At 46.2% G+C, this 12,827-nt stretch overlaps 1 protein-coding gene across 7 annotated transcripts in view; it reads left to right on the top strand.

Moving 5' to 3' along the window:
- Window positions 1-736: 736 nt before the first annotated feature.
- The window catches only part of LOC139581698 (UDP-N-acetylglucosamine--peptide N-acetylglucosaminyltransferase 110 kDa subunit-like), a 40,072-nt gene continuing 27,981 nt past the window's right edge, over window positions 737-12,827 (top strand). For 3 of the 7 annotated variants that reach the window (XM_071411729.1, XM_071411730.1, XM_071411731.1), the window contains exons 1-6: window positions 737-1,134; window positions 6,427-6,610; window positions 7,143-7,386; window positions 7,660-7,728; window positions 11,473-11,589; window positions 12,268-12,347. In XM_071411729.1, the coding sequence (XP_071267830.1) occupies window positions 1,098-1,134; window positions 6,427-6,610; window positions 7,143-7,386; window positions 7,660-7,728; window positions 11,473-11,589; window positions 12,268-12,347 (731 nt within the window). In that variant the 5' untranslated portion in view covers window positions 737-1,097. The remainder of the gene's footprint in view (window positions 1,135-6,426; window positions 6,611-7,142; window positions 7,387-7,659; window positions 7,729-11,472; window positions 11,590-12,267; window positions 12,348-12,827) is intronic. The other 4 variants (XM_071411732.1, XM_071411734.1, XM_071411735.1 and 1 more) reach the window with 3 other exon arrangements.

Below are 12,827 nucleotides of genomic sequence, written 5' to 3' on the forward strand. Positions count from 1 at the left end.
AGTTTGACACCTGTGCTTTACATTATTGACATTTCCGTACAATAATTAAATAAAAAAACAATGAATCAAAAGGTATGTAGCGATTGCCCCCTGTTGGTCGTGGTCAAAAAATGAAATGCCTAAAGTCGGTGGCGCTCACCTTGCCAAAGTGTGCACTATCACTGCACAATACCTACTACTTAGTTGTACATGGACACAACAATTCTCAGAGGGGGTATAGGAAAAGTAAAAATATGTATCAATCGTTTCATCATGTTGCAACGAGAAAGAGGTCAACCACTGGTGTGAACAGCTATGCCTCCAGCCCCTAGCCAGACACGTCTAAACTACTTCTAGTTAGACAACAAACACATGCATTTTTCTGTCTTTCAATCAATGTCATAACAATTCAGTCTCTCCATCTGCTACCTGCCTTGGTTTCTCTTCACAACCCTCAAATGAATGTCAACTTTCAGAACATTCTCTTCGCCTTCGATTTGCCGCAGTGCACATGTGGGAATGATGCGTAACATATAACCTCACTGTGATTGTGTATCCATCCGCGCTAAAATGATTATTTACAAAATGTTTGCATATACTCGTTTTTAAACGTTGGGTTTGTGCTCTTTGAATAATTAATGAATATTTCATACGACACCAAAATGTTAATAAATTACGCTCATTTTCTGTACAGTTTGTGGATTTATTATTTTTATTGGATCTATTTTCTGTCAAAAAATGTGTCCCTAGCTGAGGCTCATTCGCCATTTTGTGTCTCGAGAGTCGCTTTGTTGAAGACGAAGCAGCACTTCATGATTGCGAATTTGAAGGAATACTTATTTGAGTCCCGTAGCAGTACGTTGATTGTTAGCAGTTAAACGTATATATTACAAGGACAGTAAATCGCTTATGAGCTAAGCCAACTGTTGAAAAGAGAGTGACTTTCTTCTTGACTAGCTAGCATTGACTCTGGTTAGCATAGCTAGGCTAACAGCTTTAGCTAGCAACAGCTCTAGAAACGTCGACCAATCGACGCATATAATTAAACGTTTCTCTTAATTTGATATTATCAAACCACAACACTGACGACCACCGTGCAAGACTCGAAGACCGAGGAGATGGCGAGCTCCGTGGGAAACGTGGCTGACAGCACAGGTAGAGCTCTCGCTAGCTAGCTAACGCTGTTAACATGACACGAGTCTGCTAACATCTTGCAGAACCATTTAAAAAAAACTTTATGCCGGCGTGTAACTAATCCAAATTTTGCGCCAACTTCAATTATAGCATGTCACTTAGCCAGGTGTGGCTATGTAGCGATATGTTGTGTAAATACACAAAACGGATCATGTTGGTGAACCCGCCAATCATGAAGCCCGAAGGATGTTATTGTATTAGCTAGTTTGACCATAATCTCGCTAAATTTAATATTAGTTATCTTCCCCAACGTTTGATACAATGCAATTTAGCTAGGTAACGTGGATAATTATTTGACACTGTGTGCATTGACTATTTTGTCTATAGACCGTTTAGTTTTCCCTATAAATTTTTAGGCATTAATCTAATTTTAGCTATACTAGCTGACGTTACTGTTAAAATCAAATCAAATCAAATTTATTAGTCACATACACATGGTTAGCAGATGTTAATGCGAGTGTAGCGAAATGCTTGTGCTTCTAGTTCCGACAATGCAGTAATAACAACAAGTAATCTAACCTAACAGTTCCGCAACTACTACCTTATACACGCAAGTGTAAAGGGATAAAGAATATGTACATAAAGATATATGAATGAGTGATGGTACAGACGGCATAGGCAAGGTGCAGTAGATGGTATAGAGTACGGTATATACCTATGAGATGAGTACTGTAGGGTATGTAAACATAAAGTGGCATAGTTTAAAGTGGCTAGTGGTCCATGTATTACATAAGATGGCAAGATGCAGTAGATGATATAGAGTACAGTATATACATATATACATAAGACATGTGTAATGTAGGGTATGTAAACATTATATTAGGTGGCATTGTTTAAAGTGGCTGGTGGTACATTTTTACATAATTTCCATCAATTCCCATTTTTAAGGTGGCTGGAGCTGAGTCAGTTTGTTGGCAGCGGCCGCTAAATGTTAGTGGTGGCTGTTTAACAGTCTGATGGCCTTGAGATAGAAGCTGTTTTTCAGTCTCTCGGTCCCTGCTTGGATGCACCTGTACTGACCTCGCCTTCTGGATGATAGCGGGGTGAACAGGTAGTGGCTTGGGTGGTTGTTGTCCTTGATGATCTTTATGGCCTTCCTGTGACATCGGGTGGTGTAGGTGTCCTGGAGGGCAGGTAGTTTGCCCCGGGTGATGCGTTCTGCCGACCTCACTACCCTCTGGAGAGCCTTACGGTTGTGTGCGGAGCAGTTGCCGTACCAGGCGGTGATACAGCCCGACAGGATGCTCTCGATTGTGCATCTGTAGAAGTTTGTGAGTGCTTTTGGTGACAAGCCGAATTTCTTCAGCCTCCTGAGGTTGAAGAGGCGCTGCTGCGCCTTCTTCACAACGCTGTCTGTGTGGGTGGACCAATTCAGTTTGTCCGTGATGTGTACACCGAGGAACTTAAAACTTTCCACCTTCTCCACTACTGACCCGTCGATGTGGATAGGGGGGAGCTCCCTCTGCTGTTTCCTGAAGTCCACAATCATCTCCTTTGTTTTGTTGACGTTGAGTGTGAGGTTATTTTCCTGACACCACACTCCGAGGGCCCTCACCTCCTCCCTGTAGGCCGTCTCGTCGTTGTTGGTAATCAAGCCTACCACTGTAGTGTCGTCCGCAAACTTGATGATTGAGTTGGAGGCGTGCATGGCCACGCAGTCGTGGGTGAACAGGGAGTACAGGAGAGGGCTCAGAACGCACCCTTGTGGGGCCCCAGTGTTGAGGATCAGCGGGGTGGAGATGTTGTTACCTACCCTCACCACCTGGGGGCGGCCCGTCAGGAAGTCCAGGACCCAGTTGCACAGGGCGGGGTCGAGGCCCAGGGTCTCGAGCTTGATGACGAGTTTGGAGGGTACTATGGTGTTAAATGCTGAGCTGTAGTCGATGAACAGCATTCTCACATAGGTATTCCTCTTGTCCAGATGGGTTAGGGCAGTGTGCAGTGTGGTTGCGATTGCGTCGTCTGTGGACCTATTGGGTCGGTAAGCAAATTGGAGTGGGTCTAGGGTGTCCGGTAGGGTGGAGGTGATATGGTCCTTGACTAGTCTCTCAAAGCACTTCATGATGACGGAAGTGAGTGCTACGGGGCGGTAGTCGTTTAGCTCAGTTACCTTAGCTTTCTTGGGAACAGGAACAATGGTGGCCCTCTTGAAGCATGTGGGAACAGCAGACTGGGCTAAGGATTGATTGAATATGTCCGTAAACACACCAGCCAGCTGGTCTGCGCATGCTCTGAGGACGCGGCTGGGAATGCCGTCTGGGCCTGCAGCCTTGCGAGGGTTAACACGTTTAAATGTTTTACTCACCTCGGCTGCAGTGAAGGAGAGCCCGCAGGTTTTGGTAGTGGGCCGTGTCAGTGGCACTGTATTATCCTCAAAGCGGGCAAAAAAGGTATTTAGCCTGTCTGGGAGCAAGACATCCTGATCCGCGACGGGGCTGCTTTTCTTTTTGTAATCCGTGATAGACTGTAGACCCTGCCACATACCCCTTGTGTCTGAGCTGTTGAATTGCGATTCAATTTTGTCTCTGTACTGGGACTTAGCCTGTTTGATAGCCTTGCGGAGAGAATAGCTACACTGTGTGTATTCGGTCATGTTTCCGGTCACCTTGCCCTGGTTAAAAGCAGTGGTTCGCGCTTTCAGTTTCACGCGAATGCTGCCGTTAATCCACGGTTTCTGGTTTGGGAATGTTTTAATCGTTGCTCTGGGTACGACATCGTCAATGCACTTCCTAATGAACTCGCTCACCGAATCTGCATATTCATCATTGTTGTTGTTGGACGCCGTGCGGAACATATTCCAATCCGCGTGATCAAAGCAGTCTTGAAGCGTGGATTCAGATTGGTCGGACCAGCGTTGAACAGACCTGAGCGCGGGAGCTTGTAGTTTTAATTTCTGTTTGTAGGCTGGAATCAACAAAATGGAGTCGTGGTCAGCTTTTCCGAAAGGAGGGCGGGGGAGGGCCTTATATGCGTCGCGGAAGTTAGTATAACAATGGTCCAGAGTTCTGCCAGCCCTGGTCGGACAATCGATGTGCTGATAGAATTTAGGGAGTTTTGTTTTTAGATTAGCCTTGTTAAAATCCCCAGCTACGATGAATGCAGCCTCAGGGTGTGTGGTTTCCAGTTTACAGAGAGTCAGATAGAGTTCGTTCAGGGCCATCGATGTGTCTGCTTGGGGGGGAATATATACGGCTGTGATTATGACCGAAGTGAATTCCCTTGGTAGATAATGCGGTCTACATTTGATTGTGAGGAGTTCTAGATCAGGTGAACAGAATGACTTTAGTTCCTGAGTGTTGTTATGATGGTCACACCACGTCTCGTTAATCATGAGGCATACCCCCCCCGCCCCTCTTCTTACCAGAAAGATGTATGTTTCTGTCTGCGCGATGCGTGAAGAAACCAGCTGGCTGCACTGTTAGCTAGTTAGGTAGCGTTAGATGTTGATGGGGGTTGGTTTTGTCCGCCAACTAGCGTGACGTTACATTTGTAAACAATCACCTCACATTTCGTCTAGCTATGTACGTTACTTTGGTCCATTTTCATTTAATCGCACAACATAATATTTCGTGTCAGACAGTTCTAACTAGCAAATGTTGATGCTTTTTATAACGAAGCTGATGTCTAGCTAACGTTAAAATCCTAATTCACAATTTTTCCTTAGCTCTTGACTGTTATATAGCTAACAGCGGCTAATCATTTAGCTAGTTAGCTACACTATATATACAAAAGTGTGGACACCCCTTCAAATTAGAGGATTCGACTATTTCAGCTACACCCATTGACAAACAAGTGTAAAATCGAGCACACAGCCATGCAATCTCCATAGACAAACATTGGCAGTGGAATGGCCTTACTGAAGAGCTCAGTGACTTTCAATATGGCACTGTCATAGGATGCCACCTTTCCAACAAGTCAGTTTCAAATTTCTGTCCAGCTAGAGTTTCCCTGGTCAACTGTAAGTGTTGTTATTGTGAAGTGGAAGTCTAGGACAAACAATGGCTCAGCCACGAAGTGGTAGGCCACACAAGCTCACAGAACGGGACCGCTGAAGTGTGTAGAGTGGAAAAATCGTCTGTCCTCTGTTGCAACACTCACTACCGAGTTCCAAACTGCCTCTGGAAGCAACATCAGCACAAGAACTGTTTGCCGGGAGCTTCATGAAATGGGTTTCCATGGCCGAGCAGAAGTTAAGCACAAGCTTAAGATAACCACGCGCCATGCCAAGCATTGGCTGGAGAGGTGTAAAGCTCGCCGCCATTGGACTCTGGAGCAGTGGAAACATGTTCTCTGTAGTGATGAATCACGCTTCACCATCTGGCAATCCGACAGACGAATCTAGGTTTGACGAATGCCAGGAGCATCTAGGTTTGACGGATGCTACCTGCCCGAATGCATAGTGCCAGCTGTACATTTTGGTGGAGGAGGAATAATGGTCTGGGGCTGTTTTTCATGGTTCGGGCTACGTTCCTTAGTTCCAGTGAAGGGAAATCTTAACGCTTCAGCATACAATGACATTCTAGACGATTCTGTGCTTTGTACTTTGTGGCAATAGTTTGGGGAAGGCCTTTTCCTGTTTCAACATGACAATGCCCCCGTGCACAAAGCGAGGTCCATACATAAATGGTTTGAGATCGGTGTGGAAGAACTTGACTAGCCACCACAGAGCCCTGACGCCAACCCCATCTTACACCTTTGGGATGATTAGATCGCCGACTACAAGCCCAACATCAGTGCCCGACCTCACTAATGCTCTTGTGGCTGAATGTGGCAGCAATGTTCCAACATCTAGTGGAAGAGTGGAGGCTGTTATAGCTGTGAAGGGGGGGACCAACTCCATATTAATGCCCGTTATTTTGGAATGAGATGTTTGACGAGCAGGTATCTACGTACTTTTGGTCACATAGTGTATCTTTCAAAGGAAGAATGCCTGCTGCTATTTTCACAAACGGTTGACTTCTTGGCCTATATAACAGTAGCTATCTGACCTATAGCCACATATTTGTCTCTAAAACGTGACTAATACCCTGTGATTGACAGTCCATTGCTACACAGCGATTTGTATTAAACTATTGATTGATCTACTTTAACGGTGCAATTATTTAGCACCCAAGGGCATTTTATAAATGGTCTGATTTGATTTCTCAAGTACCTTATCTTGTTTATTTTTTTTTGTCTCTGTCCTCATGTTCTTCCATCTCTTCTAACGTGTTGTTTCCCCCCTCCTCGGGTTGTTGGGTGTTGGTGATACAGAACCGACAAAACAACGTATGCTTTCCTTCCAAGGGTTGGCCGAGCTGGCGCACCGGGAGTACCAGTCGGGTGACTTTGAGGCTGCCGAGCGCCACTGTATGCAGCTGTGGAGGCAGGAGCCCGACAACACGGGCGTGCTACTGCTGCTCTCCTCCATCCACTTCCAGTGTCGCAGGCTCGACAGGTGAGGTGGGCAGCGAGGGTTGTCAGGTCAGCTCACACTGCAGTCAGTCTACATGGTGGGCCTGGTCTGGAGAGAATACTGGGTCCACTGTGACTGGCTGGAGCTGCAGCACTCTGGCTGCTACAGTACATGTTACTACTACACATCTGTGGTGTTGAGGAGTAAGGAATGGCTGGCTGTGCAGCTGGTCTGTCTGTAATCTTCCTGCATCTCTAAAAGGACTCTTACAGGGGGTGGTGGCAGTTTTCTCTTCTCACAGGTGATCCAGCTGTTGGCTTGGATTTTACTGTTTTTCTCTGGTGTTTTGGCTTGTTGCTCTTACTATGTACTATAAGCACAAGCAAGTGATTTGAATGAACCATGTTTAACCCCCGCACACACAATCATTTAGTTGTCCCACTATCTCACAACACACCAGCTAGTGTGTTAAATGAGATCTCCCATTGACCAAAGTACCAGTACTGGACCACACACCACCGCATCTCTCCAGTACTGCCTACCAGCCTCGTGACCACCCCCTCCGTCCTTCCAGATCTGCCCACTTCAGCACCTTGGCCATCAAGCAGAATCCTATGCTGGCTGAGGCCTACTCCAACCTGGGCAACGTGTACAAGGAGCGCGGCCAGTTGCAGGAGGCTATAGAGCACTACCGCCACGCCCTGCGGCTGAAACCAGACTTCATCGACGGGTACATCAACCTGGCAGCAGCCCTGGTGGCAGCGGGGGACATGGAGGGAGCCGTCCAGGCCTACGTCTCAGCCCTACAGTACAACCCTGTGAGTAGACCTTGGACCCAGTTCGTGTACCTCATAAGGTAGCAGCCCAGCACAAAACCCAGTGTTTTGGTGTTCTGCCAGAACTTGACTCTGAACATGTCTTGCACCCTCAAGCTACCCCAATCTGACATCAAATGTTATTGGTCACATACACATATTTAGCAGATGTTAATGCGGGTGTAGATCTCAAAAAGTAGATCTGAAATAACATGTGTTAGTCAGTCTAGTAGTGCGTTTCTGGTTTGGAGCTCTAATCTGTTTCCTGTCCCTCAGGATCTGTACTGTGTCCGCAGCGACCTGGGGAACTTGCTCAAAGCCCTGGGGCGTTTGGAAGAGGCTAAGGTATGTTCCAGGGGCTTGACACCGGCACAGCTTTTTGCTTATCTTTCTTTTGTTTGAAAATTTACTTTGTACTTTAATTTCTTTTGTAGATGTTTTGTTTGTTAGTTCTATTCCCCGCCCCCTTTGAGCCAGTGCTCTTTGCCCCCCCCCAATCTACTCATTCACTTGAGTGTGATTTTTCTGTCCCTGATGCCATCTCAGGCCCCCAACTACGCCTTGGGCAGGCCCTATCGCCCTGGGCAGACCCCACCCCAGTACACCCTGACTCTGGGCAGATTCCCCCTCCCTCTTATGAGGCTTTCTTTTTTTTAGGGGGGGGAAATTCTCTAGACCCCCAACCCATTAAACCCTCTTTTTTTCCTGTAAGTGACTTTTCAGACCGCTTTATACTTTGTTCCTGTTGAGTATAGCTCCACTCCCAACACCCCCACACAACTCCCCTCCTTCCTCTCACAGTGCTCTGACCTCTCAACCTCAGGTCATCTCCCCTCACAGGAAGAAAGGCTGGGCTTTTCAAATTGCTAGCAATAAAAAATCATTTTCCTTCCCATTAAAAACTCCTGAAATGATATAAACAAAGGTGGTTTTGGAGGGATAATGCTGGCTCGGTCTTGGACTGATAAATGAACTGATGAAGATAGTTCATCTCTGCAATGCAAAAGATAAGATGGCCTCTAACCAAACCACATTACTCCAATTATTTAACAACAAATTGACAACTCCACCACTCAATCCAGTTTTCCCACTACTCCGTACCCATGCAGATTTGCTAGTCTTGTATTTTATGGAGTGCCCTCTGACCCTGTTATTCCCTCTTTATTTACCACCTCTAAGCCATGCATACATTGGCTCTTTTTTAGTGATATCTCTATTTATCTCCCTGATACGATATCTATACCTTCCCTGGGTTGGGTGGAAGCTGGAGCTGTGGAGTTGACATCTTGCTAGGTGACCTGGTGCCAGGCCATCTTATTTGGTGCCAGAAGGGGGAGGAGCTCCAGGGTGCTGCCAGGCCAGCCGACCCCTGCGCATTTGCTCCTCCCCCCCGCGCGCTCGCTAGGTACGGTGGAGTGTGGCGCTAAGAGCTGCCTTCCTGACACCCCAGCTACACCCCAATCAGAGGCTCCACATGCCCCCCCCCCCCATCTGATCAGAAACAGCCAATGCTGTCACTAGTGCCAACTGGACCCTACTGGTTATCTTATCTGACTGTTCCTGCTGTCTTAAAGAGTGGGTTAATAGAAGAGTCAGGACTGTACCACATTTTCATACCCTATCTCACACACACCCCTCCTTACAAGAGCCCGTAGTACGGTCCGATGCTGCGTCAGGCAGACAGCTCACAATCTGCACTCCGCCGCCCGCGTTCAGTTGGCTGGGTTAGAGAGAAACCCTCTTTATTTCAGAGCTACCTATGGATGCTTCTAGATGTCCAAACATTACACAACCAAGGCTTTTCTTCTCACTCCCCATTGGCCAGGATTCATGCACAACAGGACAAAGAAAAAGCCAAGCATTAAAACAAATCCTTTTTGAAGAAGAGGTTGAAGGAAAGCGTATGCTATGACCATATTATTCCCAAAGAAATGTCATCAGTTCATTTGATGAAGATCAAGCTAGTTATCCTCCCTCCGTTCTCCTAGCTTGGCCATACTATTAATATTAGTGATTGATAACATGTTTTATCGAAGCCTTTCTTCCCTCGTGCCAACCCCCCCACCCCCGAAACATCACTTTTTTTTTTTATAAAAATGAATGTAAACAGAGCAGGTTGTCTTAATTTTGTGCTGTTTATTTTTTGTGCTGTTTTATTTAATTTCCATATGAGAGGGAGAGAAAAAAATAATGTATTGTTTGCCAACTTTTACTAACGCTGTTGTTTTATTTTGTCTCTTGGGTTTTTGACTGCTGATGTTATTTAGAAGGTTATTTCAGGTGGGTGATGACATTACTCCTGCTACCGTACCCTAGGTGCCCTGGCTGAAACACGGATCACTAGGGCAGCATCAGTCCTCAACCACCAGCTGCTGAGGCTGCCGCCCCTCAAAGTCCAAACAATGTGGTAACGGGTTTGTAAACTGCCAGCAACAGAAAAAACCACGAACTACTACTACGTCATGCCTCTGTCTTGTGGCTTCCTCTGAAGAGCAGAGAAACAAAACAAGAAAAGAACAGTAAAACAAACAAAAACAAAAAGAGAAGTACAGTAAGCATTCCTTTAAATACCTTAAATTACCATGACAACAACGGCCAAAACCTATATCAGTACATTAAAAAAATATATACCAAACATGGAAGCAATTAGCGGGAAAATATTAAGTAAAGAAAAAGTAAGAACCATCTAACTCTTACTTGTTGGTTGCATTTTGTTCCTGTTGATTTGAGTTTTTTTCCTTCTTGGTTTTGGAGTCGCAGTGCTCTGCGGATGATGCAGACGGCGCTGTGAGTGTGCAGTAACGCAGGGGCTGCGCAGCGAACAAACCTTCCAAGGCCAAAAAGGCCTCAGGCTCAAGCGACGCTTCCTTCCCCCCCTCCCCCCTGGCCTGCTGGGTACAGACCCTCCCCCCGACGCCCTCTGTCAGCCTGGCACCCAGCGTACCCCCAACCTCCAATAGGACACAATTTGTCTCTCTAAAACAACTCCTCTATTTCCGCATTGCCCTGCGGAACAGCCCCTGGGCTCTGGTGGTAGATCAACTCTCCTATCTTCCTCTTAGGGCATCAGACACTAGGCCATCTTGATGCCCCTAAACTTCAAACTCCACTTCTCTGTATTCCCCCTCTATCTAACCAGCCGCTTGGCTGCGGTCTCAGTGACCTCTAACCCCAACCCTCTCCCCTGCCGCACATTGGTTCTGAAAGGCATTGTGGGTACAGAGTGTGGCAGTCTGGGTAAGCAGGGCGTCTTCCGGGACTCTGGGTCTGCAGCCGGACCGCAACGTGGCCGGGGTCAGCGAGCGCGGCGGCGGCAAACAACGACCGTGTGTTGCTAAGCAGCAGCAGGGTCGGTGGCGTGCGGGGTGACTTTGGTTGTAGTCAGACACACCTAGGACACGCCCGCCCACGTAGATTTTTGTGCGCACGCATTACAGGGACCTCCACCTGCACGCAGCACCCGCCATTCAAGGTTGTGAGATACTGCTAGTTAATATAGTCAGCTATCAAATATCAAAGTTACTGGTTGTTTTATACATTTGAATATCTTTTAGCTATTTTCCTACACTCATATCAGCAGCTTAATTAAGGGCTGTACATTTTCATAACCAAGAAGCAGGAAAGTCTAGTCGTTTCGGTTCCTCGTGTTGTGAGGCCATGATGATAACTGCAGAATGTCGGTCTGCGTGTGGGTGCTGGTTGGATCTGCGCAGCGTAGGAATAAGCAAGGCAGCTTAGCGCTGCAGATTTCAGCGCAGGCGAGCCCATGCTGCACACTCACTTTTTGCTTTAGATGAGAACGGTCACTAATTCTGTTTCCTCTACTTTTTTTTCTTTCTTTTTTTCGTTTTCTTGTCTTCAAATTTTTTTTTGCAACCTCTACCGCTACTCTTCTTCTCCTACCGCTACTCTTCCTCTCCTCCTACCGCTACTCTTCCTCTCCTCCTACCGCTACTCTTCCTCTCCTCCTACCGCTACTCTTCCTCTCCTCCTACCGCTACTCTTCCTCTCCTTCTACCGCTACTCTTCCTCTCCTCCTCCTACCGCTACTCTTCCTCTCCTCTGGTTTTGATTGTTAACCCATTGAAGGCGTGTTACCTGAAGGCTATTGAGACTCAGCCTAACTTTGCGGTGGCTTGGAGCAACCTGGGTTGTGTGTTCAACGCCCAGGGAGAGATATGGTTGGCCATACACCACTTTGAGAAGGTAAGACTTTTCTACACAGCCGATGATGTAAAAACAAAGGACAGACCAGGATAGTCTGTCACTAACTAATGATTCATGTCTGGGCTGAAACATTTGATAATTCACACACAATACTATTAATGTCTGAGAACATTTTAAGTAGAGTACTGTGGACTGTTCTGTCCCTGTTCACTATTCTAAAGGGGCTTTTTCAGGTGAACAAAAGCGAGCGCAGTGGTGGATATAGTCAATCAGAAAATCTATGTTTAATTCAAGTTGCAACAGCAGCGGAGAGAATGTTTAACTTGGCCTTCGCAGAGAAGGTCCTTATCGTAATTATACAGCACCAGAAAGCCAAGACCCTGTCGGCTGCTAGCCACAGAATCAGTGTTCCACAGAATACAACAACAATCAGTCTCCTTGAAACTGCAGTCTGGCGTCAGTCCCTTTCAACAGATATGAGTCACATCCAGCATTACATCTTGTGACCAACCTGTGTCACAAATAGAACACTTAAAATCATGTGGATAACATGGGAAGACTTATATAAATATGCTAAGCATTGTGTTAATTACTCTAAACTGAATAGGAACTTTATTCATCTTAAATAAGTGTGTTAAAAATAGGAAATGTTTTAACACACTTCTAATACAGTATGTCCTGTCTGTTTTGATGTATGTATTTATGGGTGTTTGTCAGGCTGTGACTCTGGATCCCAACTTCCTGGATGCCTACATCAACTTGGGCAACGTTCTGAAAGAGGCTCGCATCTTTGACAGGTCAGAGACTTTTCCCTTGACATAACCAGTTAGACCTGAAGACACTCCCTCGTTCAGTCCTAATTATCCTCAATTCACCTAGTGCGTCATAGGCGCTCATATGACGCTCTGACACCTTGTAATTACATTTTGAAGAAAGTCAAACACACACAGAACCATATGCATGGTAGTAGCTGTAGATTTCGTGGTGGTAGGCAGATTTAGTAGTAAGGGTAGGTAGTAGCAGATTTGGTGGTGGTAGGCAGATTTAGTAGTAGTAGTGGTAGGTAGTAGTAGATTTGGTGGTGGTAGGCAGATTTGGTGGTGGTAGACAGATTTAGTAGTAAGGGTAGGTAGTAGTAGATTTGGTAGTGGTAGGTAGTAGAAGCAGCGCACAAACCCAATGTTTCTGCCTCAAGTAGAGCGTTTGTCGAGCCTTGGTTCTGGTTTGTAAGGGTAGTATAGTATCTTGTGGGTAAGTATGTTTTATATAGTATAAGT

Source organism: Salvelinus alpinus, chromosome 7 (assembly GCF_045679555.1).
Source record: "Salvelinus alpinus chromosome 7, SLU_Salpinus.1, whole genome shotgun sequence".
In the NCBI taxonomy this organism is placed as follows: domain Eukaryota; kingdom Metazoa; phylum Chordata; class Actinopteri; order Salmoniformes; family Salmonidae; genus Salvelinus; species Salvelinus alpinus.